Source organism: Dreissena polymorpha, chromosome 12 (genome assembly GCF_020536995.1).
Source record: "Dreissena polymorpha isolate Duluth1 chromosome 12, UMN_Dpol_1.0, whole genome shotgun sequence".
In the NCBI taxonomy this organism is placed as follows: Eukaryota; Metazoa; Mollusca; class Bivalvia; order Myida; family Dreissenidae; genus Dreissena; species Dreissena polymorpha.
The window spans coordinates 30,782,331-30,808,346 of record NC_068366.1 but is presented as its reverse complement, the minus strand read 5'-3'; the positions used below and the strand labels follow the sequence as shown (position 1 = coordinate 30,808,346).

The 26,016-nt window shown below is 35.1% G+C and overlaps 1 protein-coding gene across 2 annotated transcripts; it reads left to right on the top strand.

Moving 5' to 3' along the window:
* Window positions 1–12,718: 12,718 nt before the first annotated feature.
* LOC127853669 (zinc finger protein 420-like) lies at window positions 12,719–22,332 on the top strand. 2 transcript variants are annotated; one of them, XM_052388366.1, is made up of 3 exons: window positions 12,719–12,833; window positions 18,313–19,018; window positions 20,604–22,332. In XM_052388366.1, the coding sequence occupies exons 2-3, from the start codon at window positions 18,667–18,669 to the stop codon at window positions 21,107–21,109; spliced, it is 858 nt and encodes a 285-aa protein (XP_052244326.1). In that variant the 5' UTR covers window positions 12,719–12,833; window positions 18,313–18,666; the 3' UTR covers window positions 21,110–22,332. The 2 variants fall into 2 exon arrangements, with proteins under 2 accessions (XP_052244326.1, XP_052244325.1); XM_052388365.1 differs by lacking the exon at window positions 12,719–12,833 and adding an exon at window positions 12,881–13,014.
* Window positions 22,333–26,016: the final 3,684 nt, after the last annotated feature.

Genomic DNA, 26,016 nt, shown 5'->3' with positions numbered 1-26,016 from the left:
CATCAGTTTTGCTGAAAACATTACTCAGTGATATTACTTGTCATTTTGTGATTGACACAGGTGCCTGTGCAACAATAATTTCTACAGCACTTTTCAATAAAATTGCTGATAATTTAAGGCCGGAATTACAACCCGTGGATTCATCCATAAGGCTTGAAGTTGCGGATAATGGACTTTTAAGTATAGATGGTGTTGCTAGTGTTGAAATTCATATAGGTAAAGACGTGTTTCAGTGGGACGTTTTTTTGGCAAATATTAGAGAAGATGGACTACTGGGACTAGATTTCTTGCATAATTTCAATTATAACTTAAACAAGCATGGCCTGAAATTAAATGGCAAGAAATATGACACTGTTATTGAAAATGTACCTCTTAGAGCAGTCAGGGTAACCTGTAACAAAGATATTTGTTTACCAGCAGAATCAGAGTGTTTAATTCCCGGAATTAAATCAAATGGTGGTGTATTTGATACAAAATTCGGTCAATTTGTGAAAAATTCACTAACAAATAAGGGCATTAGTAAGGGACTTTTTGGGAATACTGTCTTCAATGCCGAAAAAGTGAACAATGGTGGTCCAATACCGATTAGGATAATAAATACATCACCAGAAAGTGTCACCATTAAGGAAGGTTCTACTCTTGGTTATGCAGAGGATTTACAAGAAAGCTCTCGACTTCAAAGTGAAAATGTTTCACATGGATTAAACCAAGCGTGCAGTGACAGTTCTGACATAGATAAAGTTCTTTCCAAGTTGTGCAAACCTTTACAAGATTTGTACAAACGTTCAAGCGCAGAACTTTCTGATAATCAAAGGATTTTAATTATGAATCTTTTGGATGAATTTAAATTTAAACCTATATTTTCAATTTGTCCTAGTGATTTAGGGCGTACCAGTGTTGTAAAACATACCATAAATGTTGGAAATCATAGACCAATTAAAGTACCCCCACGGCGGGTACCCAAGGCATTTGAAGGCGAGGAAGAAAAGATTATTCAGCAACAACTTGAAGCAGGAGTTAAACGGGAGAGTAATAGCCCTTGGTCTTTCTCAATGTGTTTTGTCAAAAAGCGGGAGGCGGTACTCGTGTTTGTATTGACTATAGACTTTTAAATAACATTACAGTCAAAGATTCATACCCGCTACCCAAAATTGACCAGTGTTTGGACAGTTTGGATGGAGCTGTCTATTTTAGTACTTGTGATCTTGCTTCAGGATTTTGGCAAATAGAGGTAGAGGAAAAAGACAGAGCCAAGGCAGCGTTCTGTACTAGTAGAAATGGACTTTACGAATATGTGACATTACCTATGGGACTGTCAAATTCGCCTGCGACATTTCAGCGTTGTATGGAATTAATATTCCGTGGCATTTAATGGAAGTCTTTATTAATATATTTAGATGACCTTATTACTTTTGGAAAAGATTTCACAGAACAGTTACAACGTTTGCGTGAAATGTTTCAACGTTTAATGAACGCTGGATTAAAACTGAAACCTGAGAAATGTGAACTGTTTCAAACCTCTGTTAAATTTCTTGGATTTACAGTTTGCAAGGAAGGAGTTAAACCAAATGATGATAAAATTGAATGTATTAAAAGTTGGCCGGTGCCAAAGAACTTAACTGAAGTTAGAAGTTTTGTTCAATTTTGTTCGTATTATAGAAGATTTATCAGGTCATTTTCTACTAGAGCTGCACCATTGAATAGACTGATGAGGGCCGGTCAGAAATTTCATTGGGATTCGGAGCAACAGGCGTCATTTGAAGATTTAAAGTCTGCATTTGTAAGTGGAGACATCTTAGTTTATCCAAAGGATGAAGGAATGTTTATTTTGGATGTTGATGCGAGTGATACTGGGGTTAATGGTTGCTTGTCCCAGATGCAGTATTGTGACAAAGCAGGATGTGAAATAGAGAAACCTGTATTCTTCGCCAGCAAATCTCTTACAAAAGCGCAGAGATCATACTGTGTTACTCGGCGGGAATTGCTTGGAATGGTTACCTTCATGCACAAATATAGACATTACTTACTGGGACGCGAGTTCTTAGTGAGGACAGATCATTCTTCGTTACGATGGATTATGTCATTTAAATCTCCCACAGACCAAATGGCGAGATGGATGGAGATTATGGCACAATTCAATTTTGAAATTGAACACCGGAAGGGTACCAAACACGTGAATTGTGATAGCTTATCTAGGATACCGTGTGATCCAAAGGAGTGTGGCTGTTTTGACGCGAATTCCATACTGGAGAATTTACCGTGTAAAGGCTGCAAAATCTGCTTAAAGCGTCATAATGAGTGGTCAGAATTTGCAAAGGTAGATGATGTGATACCTTTATTTACCAGGAACATTTCCGCTTCCAGGATAAATAATGGAAGTACAAGTTTTCATGCTGTGCGATCATTTCTCTACTATTGGAATATATTGGTTGTGTTTTTAGCCATAATAATCAGTAATGCAAAAAGTGCACTACACAAAGTTACTGGTAGTGTTTTGCGTCTCAGGATTCGAAACCGGGAACAGGGAAGTAAACATGGAGTATCTCCGAAAGGGGTGGAAGAGGAACCATTTGATTTGAAATCTAACGACATTGATACTACCCTCAATGTCAGTGACCAGTTCAAATCATCGCTCTTATTTGACCATTCTCCGGAAAGTATCGCGAAATTACAAAGGAATGACCCAGACGTGGGTTACATTATCATCTGGTTGGAAAAAGGTGTTAAACCAACCAGGGATGTTATTGCTGGTGAATCACCAGTAGTGCGTAATTTGTGGCTAAATTGGGACATATTACACTTAAGGAATGGTGTTTTATTTCGAAAACACCCATATAAGGATAAGACAGTAAGAGAACAGTTAGTGATACCTTCATTACTAAAGAAGGATGTTTTGAAATCATGTCACAGTTTGAAGTTATCAGCTCATCTTGGAATAGATAAGACAGTTTTTAAAGTGAAGTCATCCTTTTATTGGTACAGAATGAAAGATGATATCAGGGATTTTATTCGCAATTGTACAGTTTGTGCAGCGAGAAAGAGACCAATGAAACCAGGTCGACACGGACTGCATGAATATTCAGTCTCGTTATCTTTAGACAGAGTGTGCACGGATATAATTGGTCCACTTCCTGTTACACAGCAGAACAATAGATTTATTCTCGTAGTGATGGATCAATTTACACGATTTGTGGAGTGTTATGCTATTCCAAATCAAACAGCAGAGACTGTTGCACGAAAAATTGTGTATGAATATTTCAGTAGATATGGAGTTAGTTTGGATATTCACAGTGACCAAGGATCTAATTATCAATCGAAATTATTTAGGGAAATGTGTAGGCTTCTCGAAATAAATCAAACAAGAACAAGTTCATACCATCCTTCTGGAAATGGGATGTCTGAAAGGTTTAATCAGTGCCTATATGACATGATTACGACATATATTGATGACAATCAAACCAACTGGGACGAAGACTTAGCTCTTGTGACATCGGCATATCGTTCTAGTGTTCATAGTTCAACAGGTTATAGTCCAAATTATCTGATGTTTGGAAGGGAGGTAACTTTGCCAATTCAACTTCAATACGGATGTTTCCCGAAATCACACAATTGTGAAAAAGAATCTGAATATGTGGAAAGTTTGAAAGCTAAACTAGAAAATAGCTATTCTTTAGCAAGACAATTCACTAAATCAACAATTAAGAGACAAAAGCGGGATTATGACTCAAGATTAAATACAAATTCTTATAAAGTTGGAGACTTAGTGTACTGTTTAGATAAATCTAAAACAGTGGGGCGATCAAAGAAACTAGAACCAATAATATGGCAAGGGCCCTTAGTGATAACTAGAAAATTTGGGGACTTATTATTCGAGATCAAGTCAAATGTGCAGAAACCAAAAATTGTGCATCATGATAGACTGAAGCCATATAACAGTAATATAATACCGGACTGGACATATGTAATGAAAATGAAATTAGGTCAAGGAACAGCTTCGCCTATCAAACAACAATTAGGTAGCTGTAAACAACAGAGCAATAACACGTGCAATACACCAAAGACTAATCAGTCACGGGTAGAAGATGATACTAAAAGTTCTGTTAGAAGAGGCGTGAGAAATCGAAAACAGACAGAATTCTATAGGGCTTGAAGAAATGACACTAATGGCAAAGGTGGTTCATTGTTTCTCCAGAAAGATTCAACTACTATCCACTGTAACAGTGCATTAAAAATGCTTGGATTAAGCTATTACATAAGGTACCCGAGGAATCAGGTTCACCTAGAACAAAGGTTACTGCTAAGGTACCATGACTCCATCTGATGTCAAGAAACAGAATGCATAAAAGATTAACCATGACTAATATTTTTATGGACCCTCAGGTTTACTCTTGTGTATATATATTCAAGGAATAAGATTAGACTTTCATTCTTCAGTTAACTAACAGCACTCATACGTATACTTTATCAGAAACTTCTTAACAAAATTGTGAATTAAAACAAAAATAATGTCGGATTTATTGAAATGAAACAATGTAAAAATTGTAAAAAATTATTCAGAACAGTACAAAAGTTGTATTTGATTTATTTACCATATTTCTTTGGATTTTATTGCTGTGTTACTTGTGAAGTAAAATTTGAAACAAAACTGAAACTTCTTCAACATTCATTTTCTGAAAGACATAAAAGACAAGCAGTAGCTGCCAGTATTGACATAAAAATTAAAAAACAGAATTACTTTAATGAACAACACAATAAACATTTTGAAATAAACAGTGCACAATTTACTGAAAAAGAAATAAAATATTTAATTAATTCTCCCAGTGAAACAAACTTTGAGTGTATAGACATAGTTTCCAGCATAGAGGATAAGCTTAACATGGAACACCATCAAGGAAATCTAACTTCTACTACAATCACAGAAGATAAACGTAAGGTAAAGGTTCCAGTTGAACTAACGCCGATATCGCCATCGCCATCGCCAGAGAACGTCGATTCTCATCATGAAAATAACTTGCTGGAAAGCATATGCTCAGAAAATGACACATCAATTACTACAAGTACTTCGCCGTATAACGCTGGATTGTATACATCCGCATTACCATACATGACGTGGAACACTGGAGGTCAACTCACGGCGTCGCCATACCTTTTATCCAGTCAATCCACTAGTCTGTCTACGTGTACTAGTGTTCCAGCCCCGCCAAACTTACGTAGGCGCGCCAATACACCTCTGCAAGATGAAAAAGTGGAGGGCTGCTGTTGCGCAAAAATACAAAAATTAGAAAAGACCATTTCGGACACTACCAATAAATTAGAAACATTGATTAAGGACAGAAATGATGAAATTCTGGACGCAATGACAAAAACACTCCAATATCAGCAAGAACTTTTTAACACGTATCTAAACTCAAAAAAAGAAGACGAAACCTTAAAGAACTTTCTAATAAACATCGCAGAAACAACCCTGAAAACTTTAAAAAAATTATTCAATTTCGCCTGTGTATCAGGTCCGCCTCTGCCGCCCGAGACGAGGCAGTCGCGGGTAAGTCGCCCCTGGAGGGTCCACCATGGTCAGGCCACATTGTTGACCATGAGTGGGTAGGCATGATGGACAAATTCCCACCGTGATGTCCGGGTAGAGCGACGCGACGCGACGTGCCAATGATAAACAATTTAATTTGTTTAATATGGATTCATTTGTGTGTGTGTGTGTGTTTTATTTGTAAATAATGTACATCATTTTTTTTCATCCAATGTGTGACTGGACTTAATATTCACGGCGAATTGGATTTACTTTTGTGACTGGATTTAATTTCATTTAAATAAACAATAAATGCTTTTCTGATTCATTCACCAAATATGATAAAATTGTTATTCTAACTACAATAATCTTTTAAGTGTTATTGAACTTTTAATATGTTTTATGTGAAATGAGACATTAAGCACACAACTGTTATTTGCATTAATTTGTAAATATAATATTTCTTATGTTTAAGAACCGTTTTCAAAAAAAAAAAAAAAATGTTGATAGAATAAACATGTACTTTGTATATATAATCTCATGTATTCATTTTCAATTTTTGAAAATTACAAAAAAAAATCAATATATCATATATATATTAAGGCTGTTTTCATTATCATATTGTTTTTTGCCCTCTTTAAATTAGAGGGGAATGTCATTGATTTATTTGGATTTTTAATAATATTTTTTTTCCGCTGATTTGACACCAGGGGGTGTCAAGCTGAGGGGGGAGTAGTGTTGCAGTTTTTAAAAAAATCATACATTTGATTTTTTATTAGTGATTCTTTTACTATTTTGCATCTAAAATGTTTTTATAGCAATAATGATTTTCTTCACTTTTTGAGGTATTATTCATTAATACTCGTATCAATATTTTACTACATAAAACATGTATGTAAAGTTCTGGATAATTGTTTATCAATGGGTATCTGACACTTCGGTATTGAATGGTCAGGTCCATGATTAAGTACAATTTCAGGTACCCTTAAAGTTTAAGAATTGTTACAGACCTGTTTATCAGGTTAACCGAGGATTCAGGTTAACCGAGGATTCAGGTTAACCTGAAAGTTCGGGTAGGGGTTTAAGTGTATAAACCTGAAGTTATATTATAAAGGGGGGGAGAAGGCTTTTGGAGGCTTTTGGATGTTTTTCTGGAGTTGTTGGAATGTATCTAAACTTAACATATTTCATATGTGATTTAAATGTCTAATGTTTGACTTTTTTTAGAAAATGCTAAAATAATACGTGTATATAATGTAAATAAACTGTAGTTGTAGAAACAAATGACTTTATTTAATTTCTACTAGCTCAGCTAGTGTACAAGTTACATGGAAATTTGTCCAAATGGACTGGTGGCAGTATCCGTAAATAAGACCACATGTTCTTGACTTAATTAAAATTTAGTTGAGATAATTTGCGCAAAGTTTAACTTTGATTGCTACCATCGAAGTTCTAATTTTGCGACAATATGGTATCCATCTAAGTATCGAGAGGTCCTCGATCCACAATTCGAGAGCGCACTGGCCCTACCTTTTAAACGAATTCAAGTTTTTCTTAAAACGGCTCAGGTCTGTCTAAATCATCTAACCTTGGCAATAAGTTTACGTCTTATTTTATGCTTAAGTACGTAATAACATGTATACTCAAGTGAAGATAGTTGACAATCACACCCTTTGTTAGGACGTCTGTATGGAAGCGTATATGGTACACCCTGATGTTGTGATGATGTCAACATTCTATGACGGCATGATATGAAAAGGGCGTAATGGCGTAAACAATAACTCATCGTGTCGACTAAAACTATTATGGCAAGTCATTTTCACAAGAGCATGACGCAAAAAAATATGTTGACTTGTCGACTTAGATCATGTCGAGCAAATATTTTTTCGGGAAAAGTCTGCATTATTTACGTCGAGACTGTAACTTAATGTAGTTATGGCGAGTAAAATTAAGAGGGAAAAAACTACAAAACTATTACGACATACCATGTTATTTCACAGTAAGTCGATACAAACTAATCCGGCATGACCATATTATTGGGTTGTACCATATTCTATCACGGCATGATACGAAAAATGTGTTATGGCGTAAAAAATAACTCATCGTGTCGACCAAAACTATGCTGGCAAGTTATTTTCACAAGAGCATGACGCAAAAAATTATGTTGATTTGTTGACTTAGATCATGTCGACCAAATATTTTTTCGGGAAAAGCCGGAAACATTTACGTCGAGACTTTAACTTAATGTCGTTATGGTGAGTAAAATTACGTGGGAAAAAGCTACAAAACTATGTGGACATACCATGTTATTTCACAGTAAGTCGATATAAATTAATCCGGCATGACCATATTATTGGGGTGTACCATATACGCTTCCTTACGTCTGTATGCATGGTACCGTGTTGCAAAGTACATACATTTAAATAATATAGATAACTGCAAGAAGTTGGTGATTATGGTGTTTTGTAAATTTGATCGCAGTCGACGCTGAAAACAAAATGTCGTAGAACGGTTACTGCTCATAATATTGGGAACGCGGCAGAGTTGCTTTCGACTACACCTATGGTTGTGTGAGTTTCAATTCGTTTATTACGTTATAATTAAGTAGGTTTTAGTTTTTTATGATAAATAAATTTGCCTGCAGTCAATCAGAATCGTACAGCACGTAGCAGCCGATAAGTTTCGCGCAGCATACTGCAGCGGATATGACATAACAACTTCATAACAACATTTAAACTGGTATCTCAATTAAACAAACAAAAACAAGCATACAACTTACTTCTTAATTCAAGTAGTTAAACATATTTCATAGAAACAATCAGTAGCTTTAAATATGTATTTATAACACTTAATTTCGAAATGCTGAAACAAAAAACCGAACTTCACAAAAGAATATCAACAATTAATAGCTCGATCTCTCGCAGTTGTGCGATACATATTATTCATTTTATAGACTTAATTAGAATATGCAAGTATGTCGTGTTATTCAAATATTTAAAAAAAAACATACACATACTAAATGATTATTTTGTATCTACGTTACAAAGTCTGAAAGATTTCATATGTTTTTACCTATGATTTCTCATTAACTAAACGGTATTTAATCGGTCTTTGTTATTTGTGGTGTTGTTTTAAGTCTTCAAATATGCGAACAATGTTTAAAATGATTATTTGTCGATTTTTGAAACAGGATCCCTATAGACAAACGTTTCACCGACATTGAGCTAACATCATGATTCTAACTCTGACAACGAATACATCACAAATGTGTGTACCAGTACAGGTGGTACACTGTAAACTGTGCAGTTTTAGTGTGTGTTCAAGTTCTACAATTAATTTAAGTTTTGTTTACACCCAATTAATGCTCACATGCTTAAGTCGTTATTCAATCCGCGTGTTCTATAAAGTCTATAAAGTAATGTATGTAAACCGTTTGCACCCGTGTTTCACCGAAAGTTTACATGCGTTAGCCATAATTCAATCTTAAATTGTGATAATTGCGGCCGCACACGTCAGTTAAGTCGTTAGGACAATACGTTATTGGACACTCAATTAAATAATAATAGCTTTCAGAAACAACCGTTTATCAATATATTTGTAAAACTAAATGTAAGCTTTCGAACAAAAGCATATTATATCGCAACCTTCTGCTCCACTGCTATCATGGAATATTACACGCAAGATATTGTCAGATGGTAGAAAACAAGTCATCTATAAATGCCATCCTTACAAAAAACATGGGAAGATATTGGCTTATAAACAATAAATGGTCGTGCACTACTTTTAGTTAAGCCTTAAGGAAACAGGTTAGTAAGCGTAAGAGTTTGCATTGTTATAGTTCACTGCTACTATGCACGTTTGTCAGTCAAATAATGGAAAAATCGATTTGTTCATAAAGAAGAATGTGTGCACTCAATGGTCAGTCCAATAGTCGATAAGTAGTTTAGTTAGTGTACAATGATGGAACAGGTAATTAAAGAGCTGGAACAGAATTGTATCATGACGTGACATAATATTTAACGGGCTTACATGATTGAACACATTTAATGCGGACAGCACTATAATGCATCTAATAATTATGGAATACAGTGAACAGTACATTCATATGATGTCTCACCATAATTAAAATTCTACTTAAACGATCGTTACTACGGGTGATTATGGTTCCCTGGCTGTCATTGAATCAAAGCAAACGACTCGCATTTATTAATAACTTAACTGTTTTATAGCTATAGTCACCAATTAAATGCATATATGTTGTAAATTAATACCTCAAATTTCATTTTTTTTAAAGTGTAGCAATTTCATACATGTAGTCAGCAAGGTTTATCTATCCGATACTTTAAGAACGGTAACCGTGATCAGACAAGTGTTTCCGTTATGTTTTGGCTTTAATATGGAACTCTTAAATTGGCGTAACTTTCTCACGCTGTATAAATGAACTATGGTGTGTTATGGTGGTTAACTAAGAGCTTTAAAATGGTCACATGTTTGTTATTATCGAATTATGGAGCGTGTTCGTGGTCATCAACTCAATAGTCCAAAGTAAAGAGCCTAGTCTTATAAGTTAGCACATTATTTTTCAAGACACCACAGTTAATGCTTTTTAAAAATGGAATAGATAAATAAGAGCAAATATTATTTTTTTGAAATTTCACTCTATTTCATTTTTTGTATATAAAAGGTACATACATATTAACAGTTGCGTACCTAAAGTTTGCAAAATATTTTGTGTTTCTATATACAACCGTCATTTAACATTTTTCCATGCATCAAACCCGCTTTAATATACGAATTGAAAATTCATTGATCACAATTCCGGCAGAGCGATATTATAAAATAATCATACGCTATAACAAGTAATTGAAACGCTTTCTCATCGGTTAATATCTATTGCACACCTCCTATGGACAATATGGTTTCTATGACATCAACCTTTTTTTTAACTCAAGTTCAACAAGAGATGTGTTTGTCAGAAATGCCCCCTAATGCGCCGCTTTTTTGTTGACCTTTGACCTTGAAGGATGACCTTGACCTTGACCTTTCACCACTCAAAATGTGCAGCTCCATGAGATACACATGCATGCCAAATATCAAGTTGCTATGTTCAATATTTCAAAAGTTATTGCAAAACTTTACTGTACAGAACAGTTTTGGGACAGAATGACAGAATGACAGACAGAAAGACAGGCCAAAAACAATATACCCCCGATCTATCGATCCGGGGGCATAAAAATTGGCAAATGAAATTTCATTGGCCATTAAAATAGGACCTTTAGTCATAAGGTAATACAGCTCATACCTACCGACATAGCAGCTATGTATAAACAAAGCGTAATAATTTTCCAGAACGTCTATATAATTATTCTGTTTTATATTTTTTAATTTTATATTGTATATAAAGTATTAAATTTGTTAAAATTGCTCAATGACAACGGTTAAAAACGGTCATAGAAAATCATCGATGTAAACCGGTTAATTGGAAATTAAATTTATTTAAAGCTAAAATGATGTTTTGAAGATTGTAAGACTTAAAACTGTAATGATTGCAAAGTTGAGTGCTACATACAAACTGTTTTTAACATTGCCATGAAAAAAAACACTTCTTTAACAATAAAAACATAACACTGGTGTTATCTATTGCACACAACTGGTATTACGCGAGCCTGATTACCGTTATTGGCTGCTTCGTACAAGATTCGAATTCTGTTTCTTAATGTGCAACAATGTAGACACTTGCCGCTTTTAGTGGTCTTGTCAGACAATTGAGTTTAGTACTATTTAAGGTCAAAAAGTCAAATGAAAATTCAGATTTAGGATAGGCCGACGAAGAAAAGTCGAAGTCAATATTGAACGGCCTCGTTTTACAAATAATTTAAAGACAAAACTTGATAACTCATTCCAATTATAATTTTACTATAAATTATAAACGGGAACTATAATACTTTTTTTAAATGATGACAAACGCTAGCAGTTCTTTCATTTAAGATATGGACTTGTCGCCTGTTCTATAAGTGTACGAGTCTTATTTTAACACAAAAACAAGCTAATTTATTATAGCTAACCGTACTGGCATTGCCCGGCATATACATCTTGTTACGATTCTAAATATTTCAACATTTTAAATATAAAGCAAGTGAAACTATGGTTGTACCAAAGGGACGAATATAAGGTCCCTAACATCACGTCTTTTTTTCTGGGAAGTGACATACATTACCCTACAATTCGACATTTCTCAGATACTCATGTCAAACACATATGAATTATCTGTGTCACCAGCTTAAGATCGTATAAATCTTTTTGTGCGGACCACAAACCTTGCAAAAACATTAACTTAACTGACAAATTTACACAATTTACAAAACGACAGACAACAGACACCTACGCTGAATCATTCTTAGATCACCTCCTTGGAAATGTCAATTCCAACAGTATTCAATCGATTTTAAGAAGCCCAGAAATTCGCACGTGCCACAAAGTGTGAAACTAAAAATGTCAGTGTAAATGAAAATGTATCATACAGCATCCTAATTCAAATCAAACAGCCACAGAAAACATTTTTTAATGAATAACTGTTTAACTACTCATTGGCTGGAGGTAAGTGCATAAGAATTGCAATTTTCTAACGCACGATAAAGGAAACATAAACATGTATATCCCACATCTCGTCTTTTATTTTAAAGACACAGAGAAACTGCGTGGTAATATTTGTTGGAGAAGGTGAATAAGATAATTTTGACAATGAAGTATTGAGATAAATCACGGACTCTAGATGACAATATACACTCCGTGGATAAATAAACAGCGAGATAATTTAATGCCAATTAGAACTGCGCACATCTTATCACTTAGGGAATGCATGCATTTTTGAGAAAAACACACACTTAATCTAAAGATCTGAATTAACAACATTACCAATAACATGTATTGAAAACTTGCAATTTAAAAAGCGCTAGCTTAATTTTAAAAATGAGTTGCGTCTTAGGTTATGCAATAGGAAACAACTGCATCGCCTTCGCCGCTTTGGTTTATAACTAAATGATAATCTCTCCTAAAACTAAGGATTTACAAAATCAGTTATTCAAATGGTAGTATTTGATATCGAGCTATGCTTGGAACCAGTCCGATCTATGCGCAGTGGTTGTCAAGAAATATGACCGTCCTGACTTGTACGAGACGGTGTCGTTTTCTGAACAACAAAAACAGAACTACCCGATTGTAAACAAATGGACCATTAGCCGAAGTTCGATCACGTTAAACTTTGTCTCTGCGCATGCTCGACATCAACAACGATTACTGAAAACTTGCTACGGTATTTAGACAGAGTATTAAAAACTGTATCCAAATCTGCCACAAAAATGAAATATAAATAAACAAAACGGTCGTAAACGGTTAAAAACTATCAATTACCCCCACATTATATACGTCACTGAGAAGCACTCCTTACTTCAACCAGCTGTCTTCATGACGTCACAAATGGGGGCTCACATGGGGTAGATAAATAGTTATTTGCTCACACTAATAATTAAGTTAGGAGTGAGAAATTCTAATGTTGGTTTTTTAGAAAAGAAAGGTTAAATATATATTTTGAAGATTATTGTAATGCATGTCTTAAATATTCATTAAAATTAACAACTAACAAGAAGGTAACAGAAAAGAACATTAAACACTCATAAACACACATTTGTAAAATTACCAAACATTTACCAGCGTTTTCATTAGGAGGCGGCTGGCGGCCGATTTGACCCCCTCAAATGATATTTGGGACGGCTCAAATTGGGAAAAAAAATCGGCAAATGCTCACGACGATGACGAGATATTTAGTATTCGTTTATAAACTAACTGTCTGAAACAGAAGTAAACAACCGTAACCAATATAAATTAACTTTTTTATCGTTGATCCGATCGTTTTGGTATTATTGTCAAATCGGGAAGTGGGAAACATGAGCGTACGACTTTGATAAAAGGTCACAAACTGACAATGTCAACATGTCTTAAAATTTTTTTTTTTAAATATGACTTTTTCTTTTGTGTTTCGAGTAAGAACGATAGTTTGCTGTTGAAGTTATTTTGTTCCAGTTTTGTTAACGTTTATCATTTACCGGCACCTCCGGATGAATGCCCTTTCCTGTTACATTTTGCTTTTATTTTCAACAAATTTCGTTGATGGTTCCGATCATGCCGATGTTTGGTTTCTCCGCGGAGTTTTGAACCACCGAACGGTAAGTGGTTTTATTTATAACCACATTTTACAGGAGAAGAGTCTTTCATAAGGATAAATGAAAATCTCGAGCCCCAAACTCTCCTGATATTGTCATGATTAAGGTTGGAGTTTGCTAAATATATTGAATTGGCACTGAAATGTTTAGCTATGTCCAAATTTGTATTGGAAAATATTGACCAAAGAAGCTTCCTCGGCAACATATTTAAATCCTACGATTTTTTTTTTGGAAAATCTGCATTGCCAAACTGCCAAATCTTTCTTAAAATTGCTATGCTAGGAGAACCTATGCCCAAATTTTATGCATCTTTTCCAGGGGGCCTCTGGCAAAATTTTAATGTCATCCATGGTCTTGCACATTGTCTTCTATATTTAATGGGTCATTTATACTCTTCTTTAAAAACAAATAAAGTTCAAAAGTAAAATTTAATCTGATTGAAGTTCAAAAGTAAAATTCAATCTAGAAAAAACATGCTACATTTCCATATTGATTATTTCAGGAGTCAAGCTGGGGCTTGACATAAAATAGAGGCGGAAGATTTCCTCGAAGCAGCCAAGGGCCTCAGCATCAGCACCAGTTCTTACACTTGTGGATGCTTGGGTCCAAACCGATGTTATTGAGGGGAATGATGAGCTGAGCCTGATTAAGACAGCTGTCGATATAACCATACAAAAACTTAACCTGGCATCAAAGGAATATGACCCAGAATTAGATAGTGAATCATCGGATGATGATTTTTGTGGCAACTAGATTAGAATCACATCAAACTCTCTTTTATTTGTAAAATTAATTATTAAAAGTCGAATTGGTGTTCCTTTTTTAATGTTTTTTTTATACATTTATATCTGTTTTTATTAAAATCTTGATAATTGCAGAGTTAATGTAAACGGAGGACTTTATTTTTTCTTTGCCATTCACATAAATATCCTCTAGTTTAAATGAGCAAAATCATGTACATTATGTGCTCAATATCGCTCAGAGGCCATGATTTGGCACCTTCATTAAAAAAAAATTCAGGGGAAGCATGCCCTCGGACCCCCTAGCAACTCACACCTTCGGTGCTCACACCAGTTGGCCCCCTCAAAAGCCTGCTACAAATAATTCTAATGAAAACGCTGATTTACATTATAATAGGATATTTTTCCTAAACACAGTGTGGACATAGGAATGTCTCACCCCTTCTAAAAGCCAGAAAGCCAGTTTTTCGTGGCTATTGCGCTGCAGTAAAGAGCTTAAATTTCACAATAAACGTCTTAATTGGACGTCTATTATCTTAAAATGTAATGCGTCGATCTAATTTATGAATGCCCCCTTATGAGCCCCAGGTAAACAAAGCGCTTATTTACGGAGAATTGTCTTACCTCCCCTGAATACTGCAGCGTCCCTGGCAATTTAGAAAATAATATTATGATGGATGTTTTATAAATTTAATGGTGATTTAAAGAATATAAATGCACTAAATGCATGAACAAATGAGGTATCGATAATTGACATAATTTAACTTCACCACCCAACTAATGACCAGAATTCAATGAAACTTTATGGGAAGCTTCACTACCAAGAGGAGATGTGCATATAATCAGCGGGTTCTGGTTGGATGAGTTTTCACAGAGTAATGGCCCTTTGAAATTATCTATTTAAAAATTCTTGTCCCCCCAACTACTGTTCCCTCAAATCGTTTCCTTTTATCTGAATATATAGTGCAATATTGTGACAAAAAAAACTTTTGGGAGCATCAACTGTCTCTTGTTTTCCTTTTATTTCCCATTTTTGTAAGATCATCTAATAAATGACCACATCTCCACATTATACTCCCCGCTCCAAGCCCGACCTCCCCACCCAAAAAGTTTTTTTTCCTTTGAAACATGGTAAAAAAAATTATTATCCCCCACCATAGGCGGAGGGACATTGTTTTGGCGTTGTCCGTCCTTCCATCCGTCCGTCCTTCTTTCCGTCCGTCCGAAGCCATATCGTGGAAGTGCTTTGGCAGATTTCATTGAAACCTGGTATGAGTATATATATATGGATAAGAGGATGATGCATGTCAAATGGCACTGTACACCATCTGTTAATAACGGAGTTATGGCTCTTTGTATCTTGAAAAAATGCTTTTTTGTGTGTCAGGAGCCATATCTTGGAAGTGCTTTGGCGGATTTCATTGAAACTTGGTATGAGTATATATATGGATAAGAGGATGATGCATGCCAAATGGCATTGTACACCATCTGTTAATAACGGAGTTGTGGCCCTTTGTATATTGAAAAAAAAATGCATTTTTGAGTGTCAAATATAACACTTTTGTGTCCAGAAGCATATTGGCGGGGATATCAATTCAACGAATTTGCTTGTTTAATTATTTTTGAAGGACCGTCCAACCATCCCGACCAAGCTATTGCTATCAAACTTGAAATAAAATATTATTAGTTTGTTTTATGTCTTTACAAATGTTCAATAGATTGTGGTAAATATACCTGAACTCAGAATCGTCTATAAAGTACACATTCTTTAAAACGCAAGTGATCAATACATTTCAATCATGGTCCTCTTCCACTTAGAATATGACTATATGACCTTGACATAATTGAAAATGAACAATTTTCCCATGATGGCTTAAGTTATACTGTCAAGCACTCGAATAGTTGAGCGCGCTGTCTTCTGACAGCTCTTGTAAAATTTACCAGTTGACAACATTCGTCTGCCAAAAAAGATTAAGTTTGACTGTGCACCTTGACAAATTTGTGTTGTTGTTTTGTAGACTATGATTGTTTTCTACAAAAATTAAATGTTTGAATCGTAATTTCGAATTGAAATATTCTGCAGCTTTTAGAATATTTGAATAAATGTATTCGTTCCCATCCCTAGTATCAAGTAATTCTTACAGTATTCACATAAATGCGTTGGTCCTTCTTGACCTGTTTTTTTTATGACCTCGTTTTATTTGTCATTACACATTTTGCCTAAATTTGCCCCTTTAATAGGAACACACTAAAACGTCCTTACTAAAAAAAAAGAAGAAAGATCACTTGTTTGGGACGATACTGAGAAATATTACATTAATAACAAACTGCTAAAATTCATTATAAATATACTGTGGCATCACTAAATGGTCAAGACGTGTTTTATGCCGACATGAAGTGGCAGGCATTTAGCAATGCACTAGTATGTCTGTTTGCATATTTTGACCGCACATCCTTATCTACACCCTGAAGTTGTGGATGCAATTCTTCTTTAACTTCCGAGTTAAATTTGCCCAAAAGTGATTTATTTTATGTATAGAAACTCGTATAGAAAGTAGTTTGGCTGCGACTTGTTGGCGGCATTAATACCCTTTTTCAATTTAACGGTGTAAGGTACATGTATTGGTTGCCAAACTCTTGTGTACTGAATTCCAATAAAACTTCCATCACACTGTCAGAGCTGATTGAACTTACTTGTTTTGATTGTTATGCAAGGATTTTAGGCTGTGACCAGTTTTTGGAAAAATATGGCCTTTTGTCTGTTTTTAACCAGGTTTTCCGAAGGAAAATACTGGTAATTAGATTGGCGGGCTAGCTGGCGGGCGGGCGGAACAAGCTTGTCCGGGCCATAACTATGTCGTTTAGTGCCAGATTTTAAAATCATTTGTTCACCATCATTGAATGAAAGAATTAAGCCAATATCTCCAAGGTCAAGGTCACACTTTGAGTTCAAAGGTCAAAAATGGCCATAAATGAGCTTGTCCGGGCCATAACTATGTCGTTCAGTGTCAGGTTTTAAAATCATTTGGCACATTTGTCTACATCATTGAACAGTGTGTCGCGTGAAAGAATTACGCCAATATCTCCAAGGTCAAGGTCACACTTTGAGTTCAAAGGTCAAAAATGGCCATAAATGAGTTTGTCCTGGACATAATTATGTCATTCATTGTCAGATTTTAAAATCATTTGGCACATTTGTTCACCATCATTGTACGGTGTGTCGCGCGAAAGAATTACGTCGATATCTCCAAGGTCACGGTCACACTATGAGTTCAAAGGTCAAAAATGGCCATAAATGAGCTTGTCCTGGCCATAACTATGTCATTCATTGTCAGATTTTAAAATCATTTGGCACATTTGTTCACCATCATTGGACGGTGTGTCGTGCGAAAGAATTATGTCGATATCTCCAAGGTCAAGGTCACACTTTGAGTTCAAAGGTCAAAAATGGCCATAAATGAGCTTGTCATGGCCATTACTATGTCATTCATTGTCAGATTTTAAAATCATTTGGCACATTTGTTCACCATCATTGTACGGTGTGTCGCGCGAAAGAATTACGTAGATATCTCCAAGGTCATGGTCGCCACAACTAAAAATACATTGATTTTGAAACAAGGAGGGTAATTGTTATGAACAACCAGTAGCAATGCACAGTTGCAGTTGTCTCCCTTTATCAGACTTTTTTTATTGAAAACCTGGTTTTGTGACAATTTTGTCCCTTGTCATTATACATGAAATATATGTACATACTTGCTTTAGAAGAAAAAAACAATTCCAAAAGATATTGACAAAAATAAAATGAAACACTTTATTTGACTTTTTTGTACAGGTTCGCCTTGTTATTTAAGAGCGCATGGTATTCAATGCAATCGATCTACAATGAAGAATTTGAAACTGATGTACAAAAGCTAACGTTAAAGTCAAGACTTTATATCGTCATCAGCTGCCAGCTATGAAGTGGCCTTGATGTATTGAGACATATGCAAACCAATTATCAAGATGTTCACATGGCATGTCCACAAATGTAGTGATCACCTACCAGCTAATGACGAGACCCTGCCATTTGGATATCAAAGTCTAAGAAGCATTCATCACAAAGAAAGAAGTTGACTTCGCATGCAACTCTCTGTATTGATCGACAGAAGTTGTTTTCACATGCAGTCTTTTTGTTGATCGTCAGAAGATGGCATGTTGTGCAAGCCCGGGTGTTGATCAAGATATATTGATAAATGAAAACAACTGTGGCGATCGAGATATATTGGCATCAATTGACAACTACTGTGGATTTCCAGACATGTTTACATCAAATGACAGTTTTTATAGCAAAGATGAGGGGCAGTTCTGGTGCGACACCTGCGGGCGTGGTCTGGCGGACCCGGGTAGCTTAACACAGCATGTTTCAGAGCACATTGATGATTCCATTGCAAACACAAATTACTCCCATGTCAGCCACACTACCCATGCAGACCTGTTGAGTAACCAGGAAAGTATAATTGACAAAGATGACCAGACAACATTAGGGGACAAAATGCTAGGTATGCTGAACTTTTGTTCACAGATTGTTTGCACAAATAACAACTGTCCACTGATTCCTATTTTTCGTATATTTCAGATTTATCAGCTGTATTTTTGCCAAAACAGGCCAGTTACGAAAGTGATATAAAATTGTTTTAACTTTTGTATCATTATGTAAGATAACTGATTGCATGATCGTTATGCTACACTGACATTGAAATTAGTATCCCCCCTCCTTCAAAGAAGAAGGGGATATTGTTTTGCTGGATGTCGGTCAGACGGTAGGCCAGTTCATTTCCGATCAATAACTCGTCAACAACTGGACAGATTGGCTTGATACTTTATATGTGCATTGGCCTTGGATAGTAGATTGCCATTATTGAAATTGGGTCACTATGTCAAAGGTCAAGGTTACTGTCACAATAATTATGAAAATCGTTATGATCAATAAGTGTATTGAAATTAAGGTCAATGCCACTGTCACAATAAATGTTAAGCTCATTTCTGAAAAATAACTCGTCAACCAATTGACTGATTGGCTTGAGACCTCCCATATGAAGTGGTCTTGGACTGGAAATAATCTTTCTTAAAATTGGGGTCTCTAGGTTAAAGGTCAAGGTACCTGTCTTTATAAGTGTGAACATAGTTTGCAATCAATAACTTGTCAATGAATGAATGAATTAACCAATTGGCTTGATACTTTACACTTGAATTGGCCTTGGATAGTAGATACAATAACTGAAATTGGGGTCACTGGTTCAAAGCTCTGTTTTGGGGGCATATGTCTCCGAACGCAGAACTCTTTTTAATGCCCCCGCTAGGGTGACATATAGCAGTTGAACTGTCCGTCAGTCAGTCAGTATGTCGGTCTGTCCGTCCGTCCGAAAAAAACCTTTTAAGTTGGCAATAACTTTTGCAATATTGCAGGTAGCAACTGATATTTGGCATGCATGTGTATCTCATGAAGCTGCACATTTTGAGTGGTAGAAGTTAAAGGTCAAGGTCATCCTTTGAGGTCAAAGGTCAAAAAAATTAATATTTCAAAGCGGCGCAGTAGGGGGCATTGTGTTTCTGACGAACACATCTCTTGTTTCTTTTTTCTTTGGTGACTATTTTTGTAGGCAAGTTGCTGGATAAGAAGGAACAACATTGTTAATAATATTAGCTTTGTTTCAGTTGAAACACAAACAAGAAAACTTATCAGTCAATATTATTTTACAATATCATCCATATGCAGTATTTGTCCAGTGTAATTTCTAAAGTTTGTTTTAATTATTGGCTCTTGAGTCTTGAATTATGTTATAAGTAAAAATGTTCCAATTTTTGTTTATATTATATCAAGCATTATTATCATTTTTTACAATGGTAAATCAAGTTGTGCGTCAATAATTTCAGCGCCGTTCCATAGGAATGTACTGCCTTAAAAATGTCTGGCATTTTGGGTAAAATTGTTCGCCTCAGAAATATGTTATGGAAATACACCATCTATGTAAACATTTTCATAATATTGCATACAATTACCAAATTTAATAAATAAAGCATTATTTTATTCCCATTAATATTTTACTGTCATAGAGATAACTCTTTTTTATTTTATTTTTTCAGATGCTTTCAACTCTCACCAGACTGCTGGAAGTCAATACGTGTGTTCTGTCTGCAGGGAAAAATTTATTGATATGCAGGAGTTAAAAAGGCACCGACAACTTCACAGTGAAACAGACATAACCTCTCCAAATGAAAATTCACTTAACGACAACCAGGATGTTCTTAACTGTAATTTGAACATGAATAGTAGTAAAATGTTTCTTAAGCACAGGGTATCCAATAATGGATTTATTTTGTCAAGCGACGTAACTAAGCCTACGAGGATTCCCAAAAGAAATCGACAGCATGACTGCAGCGTGTGTGAAAAGGGCTTTTTATACGGCTCTGAACTCGCGAGGCATATGAGGATTCACACAGGAGAGCGGCAACATAGTTGCAGCGTGTGTGGAAAGGACTTTGTCTCCAGTTGTAGTCTCAAAACTCACCATATGAGGTTTCACACAGGAGAGCAGCCATATATGCAGCGTGTGTGGAAAAAAATTTACCATCAATGGCAATCTTGTTAAGCATATGACCATTCACACTGGAGAGCGGCCACACAGTTGCAGAGTGTGTGGAGAAACATTTAGCCACAAGGACCATCTCGCTAGGCATATGAGGATTCACACTGGAGAGCGGCCTTACAGTTGCCATGTTTGTGGAAAGAAATTTGCCCGAAATTACACTCTCACTGATCATATGAGGATTCACACAGGAGAGCGGCCATATAGTTGCAGCGTGTGTGGAAAAAAATTTACCACCAATAGCCATCTTGCTAGGCATATGATGATTCACACTGGAGAGCGGCCACACAGTTGCAGCGTGTGTGGAAAGAGCTTTGTAACCACATCCTTACTCAAGGAGCACATAATGTTTCATAACGGTGAGCAGCCGAACAGATGCAGCGTATGTGACAAAAGCTTTTCAACTAAATCAAACCTGAAGGTGCACATGAGGTACCACACCGGGGAAAAACCTTTCCACTGTGCGATCTGTGGTATGAAATTCATCAAAAAAAGAACTCTGGATACACATTTACGGAGCCATAATGAGTTGAAATACGAGTGCAAATATGAGTGCCTAAAAGAGGAAGTTTCCTAAGTCATCATCATTAAATTCGCACATTACTCGCGTTCATTCTGGCAAACCTAGTAAGATATTTGAGCCTTTTACAGTTTAATATGAACGTAAAAACACAAAGGATTCATACACAGGGATATTATTTTACAAAGATCCGTCCAATTGGTGATCATGTTAAGAAATTTATTATTCAAACCTGAACATTTGCTGATTGTGTGATTATCTTTCTCCGTATATATATAAACACATACAAATATTTACTTTGACTAAACAATGAATGTAAATAATCCGATCTAGCTATGCTGTGGAATAGCTTTAATTTATATTTAAACTTACATGATGTTCAACTGACTTAGCTTTGACATTGGCTTCGTGCAGCTTTGGAAGCTTGACGAAGTTCTTCTAAATTCGTCGTTTTTCCGATACTGCCCGACACTTAAATGTTCGGGTGGCGGGAATTAACACAGAATATATTGTCGCACAAAATATATTAAAACGAGCATTTGGTATCTCGTAAAGTCTTTGTTACCATAGGACGTCTAGCGTTGAAATTTTAGCTATTGCTATAAGAAAAACTAACCTTCTATGGGAAAACTTTATTTAACGAAATATTCGTTGATTTTGAGACTTTTAGTTAACTTTAATCAATAAAATGTTGGATATACCACTGCCAATTCTTATTTGTAAATGGTATAATAAATGTGAATTAGTCTTTAATAAATACTGAATGATATACAACTTAATTGAATGAAATTGAAATAAACTGTTTAAATTATATATAATAAATACATATAGGATTTTGCATGAGTGGTCTTTTTGTATTGAATTATTAAACAAGTCATCTAAATAAAGATACAAACGAGGCTTGCCGAGTTTTTATCTTTATTTATAGATGACGAGTTTAATAAATTCCATACAAAATAATCAAGAATCTAAGATTCTATTTATAACATGACCAACAAATTTTCTTTTTATTTTATGCTCTTTTCACCATTTATTCACATTAAAAAAGAGTTTAACTGAATAAATTCGCTGGAAAAATGACGTAATTTCGTAAAAATTGACGTCATATAACTAGTGTTACATCAACCGTGTAATAAACAAAATTTAGCATTACGTTATTTCACTCCTGGAGCGTAGTTAAAAATTAAATATACCTAGACCAGGAGCAATATATTGCAAAGGAGTTATTGTTTTAAATAATGTGTTTGGAAAAAGTTATCACAATTAGTAGTGAAACAGTTTATCTTAATGACTTATACACACTAAGGTCGGGAAGCAGAAACACGAAGCATGACACAAAATAAGGCAAAAACGCGTATTTTAAGCTTGTCGAGAAAAACATAAGGCTAGAATATTTAGTAGAATTCGCCACAAAATAATGTTGCTTATTATATTTGAGGTGTGCATATACATGTGATATAGCGTTTGTCGAATATCGAATTTTTTATAATCTTTAATAAAAGTTCTTGGACAGCATCGCGAAAATATATGACGCATGACAATAAATTTTGAGTTGCACGGGTAGGTCTTGAATTATGTCAAAAATTGGTACTTATAAGCAATGAACGCGGGGCGGACTTTTTCCTGTATTAACACATTTAATCAATTTAACACCTGCCATCACGGACATGTGCTACAACATATTATAGTTGTGTCATCTGAAAATGGTCGCATGTCGTATGCGGCAAGAGTAGATTCAGACCCAGCCTACGCGTCCTCACAGTATTGTCAAAAGCTACCTTGTCCGTCATAAATTCACACAAGGTTTCTTTGTCTCATAAGCGGACAGGATAACTCCATAAGGGGACATGTACACTTAGCCACCCGCCCAGTCCCGGATTATCAATTAGGCAGAGTAGGCAACTGCCTATGGGCCTCGACGTTGCTTATCCCGGCACTGCATCCGCCCGCACAACGGTGAGAACTCATGTGTACCACAATGACACGAACTGTTACAGGGCTACGTGTTGTTTTAGCTGAGAAATGCAAAGGCAAACAATGACTTTAATGCAATAGTAATTTAATTCTTATAGTGAATAAATGAAATAGTAAAATAAACTCTACTTATGATAACATGATCAGATTTATTGCAATTTGCTTGGTTTACTCATTTGCTCTGGAATAGGTGATATGGGGAATGATTAAAAATACAATGGTGCTATTGTTATAATAAGAGAGCTGCTTATCATTTTAAAGGTATGGACAATTGTGTTAGCAGCAACTGTATATGTTTATGGATTTGCAAGTACCAGATAACCTCACGAATTGAATTGAACTATTGATCTTCACATACATTTTCAATTACTTGTCCGTTTTCAATGTATTTATATTACTTATACTTTTATGTTATTGTATCATGGTGTGTATGTTATGTCAATTTATTCCTTTGGTACTGCAATATAACCTAAAAATGTGTCCGAAGAACAATAATTCCGCATTTATATTTCACTGCACACAGAAACGATAAGTGGTTAGTTAATGTGAACAGTACAAACAGCATGTAGCAGTGTTTTTTAATTGCGGTTTCACACAAGTCGTCTTGATGGTATACATGGTTATCTCACTCAAAACTACTAGATATTAGAATTATGAATTATAGTTTCACGTTTACTTCGAAATCCCATAATGCATGATAGTGTTATGGAAAATATAAGGTATATGAACATGCGCCAAGAGTCCATTGTTACCTTGCCCTTGAAGGAATCGACATGTTTGCACGTGACAAGTCGTATTGGTGAGATGATCTTTGAATCAATCAATTTCGAAATCCCATCACGCACAACAATGTTATTGGCCGGACACACACATGTCCTTATATTTTAAACATATAAGTAATATGCGACTATTTCAAGTGTCGACTGTGACCTTAACATAAAACGAGCGACGAGCACGCTTCTTTATATGGTGATTAGTTGTGCAAAAATGTTTTGAAATCCCATTACGCATAATAGTTAATAGTCGAGATAAAATCATGTTCTTTCACTCTATGTACAGAAAAAATATGAAATTATTTCATGTTTCATTGAGACCTTGATTCGGGCGACACGGTTGCTTCACGAGATTAGTCGTATTGTTATGATCATTTGTGAATAATTATTTCGAAATCCCATCATGCAGATCTAGGTTATGATCTGAATATACATATTGGCCGTGTTTTTTTTTTTAAAAGGGGGTTTAGTGCATTACCGTTAAGTGTCGTCCCAGATTAGTCGGTGCATCCGCACAGGCTAATAAGGTACACCACTTTCCGTGAAAAAATTATTTTTGCTTAGAAGAGACTTTCTTGAAACGAAAAATATGTTTGTGTTTTTTTTTTGTATTCTATACGGTGTAATATCAGTATCATCGATAGCATGTTACAGAAACTCTAAGAAAAAACTTTTGTACAAAAAATGTATTTTGTTAAATGTTTTCACTTCTGATGTGTGCCATGTGATCACATTAACAAATAAGTAGCTTTATTAAGAAATCGCTATACATTTAGTACAAACTAAAATTAAGTTGTCTATACATGCACATTTTGTTCTATGAATTGACGGTACCTTTTGGTCAGATACGTACATAATGTCATTGGTGACCCTCTTACTTTATGAACATGTAACAGCGGAAGAAAATAGTCTTCACCTGTAAAACTTTATTTCCCAAAGATGCTCATCACAGTTTGAAGAATTATACTTATGTCATTAGTTTCACACAATTGCATTAAAACTCGTATTATTTTTACAATGACACGTGTGCAGACTTAAGACATTGACATTAAATTACAATAAAATAATACCAAATCAAAAGACATGAAGCAACATACACTTTTACACTTATCAAATGATTATTAGGATATATTGCAATATCATCTATATATTATTGATAACACAAATCAGTTTCATCAAAATATTCAATACACAAATATTTATGTAAGTATATACAATTTATAGGTACTTGAAATGTTAGCCATACTGATTTTTTTTTAAATATAATTGTTTGCATGGATAAAATCTGAAATATCACAGACAAAACAAATTATTATTGAAGTACACATTGTTATTGTTTTTCTAAGAAACATATTTTGCAATAATTATAGTGCCTCATACATGAACTTGACATCCACCACTGTTTTGATATGTCCCTAATTTGACATTTAAAACCTCTTTTGTTAAGGTTCAGGGATGGTAGCCTATTAAAAAAGACAGTTTTCATGTTGTGGTCAGGAAGAAGAGTCTGCAAACAAGTTTCAAACGGGCCAAGTAATGGAGTTTTTTTTACCTGCGGTATATATGCTATTATACAAAGTTTCCACAAACATATAATTTCAAGTCCTAAACAAAAAATTGTCAGTTTCAATTTTATGAATTCA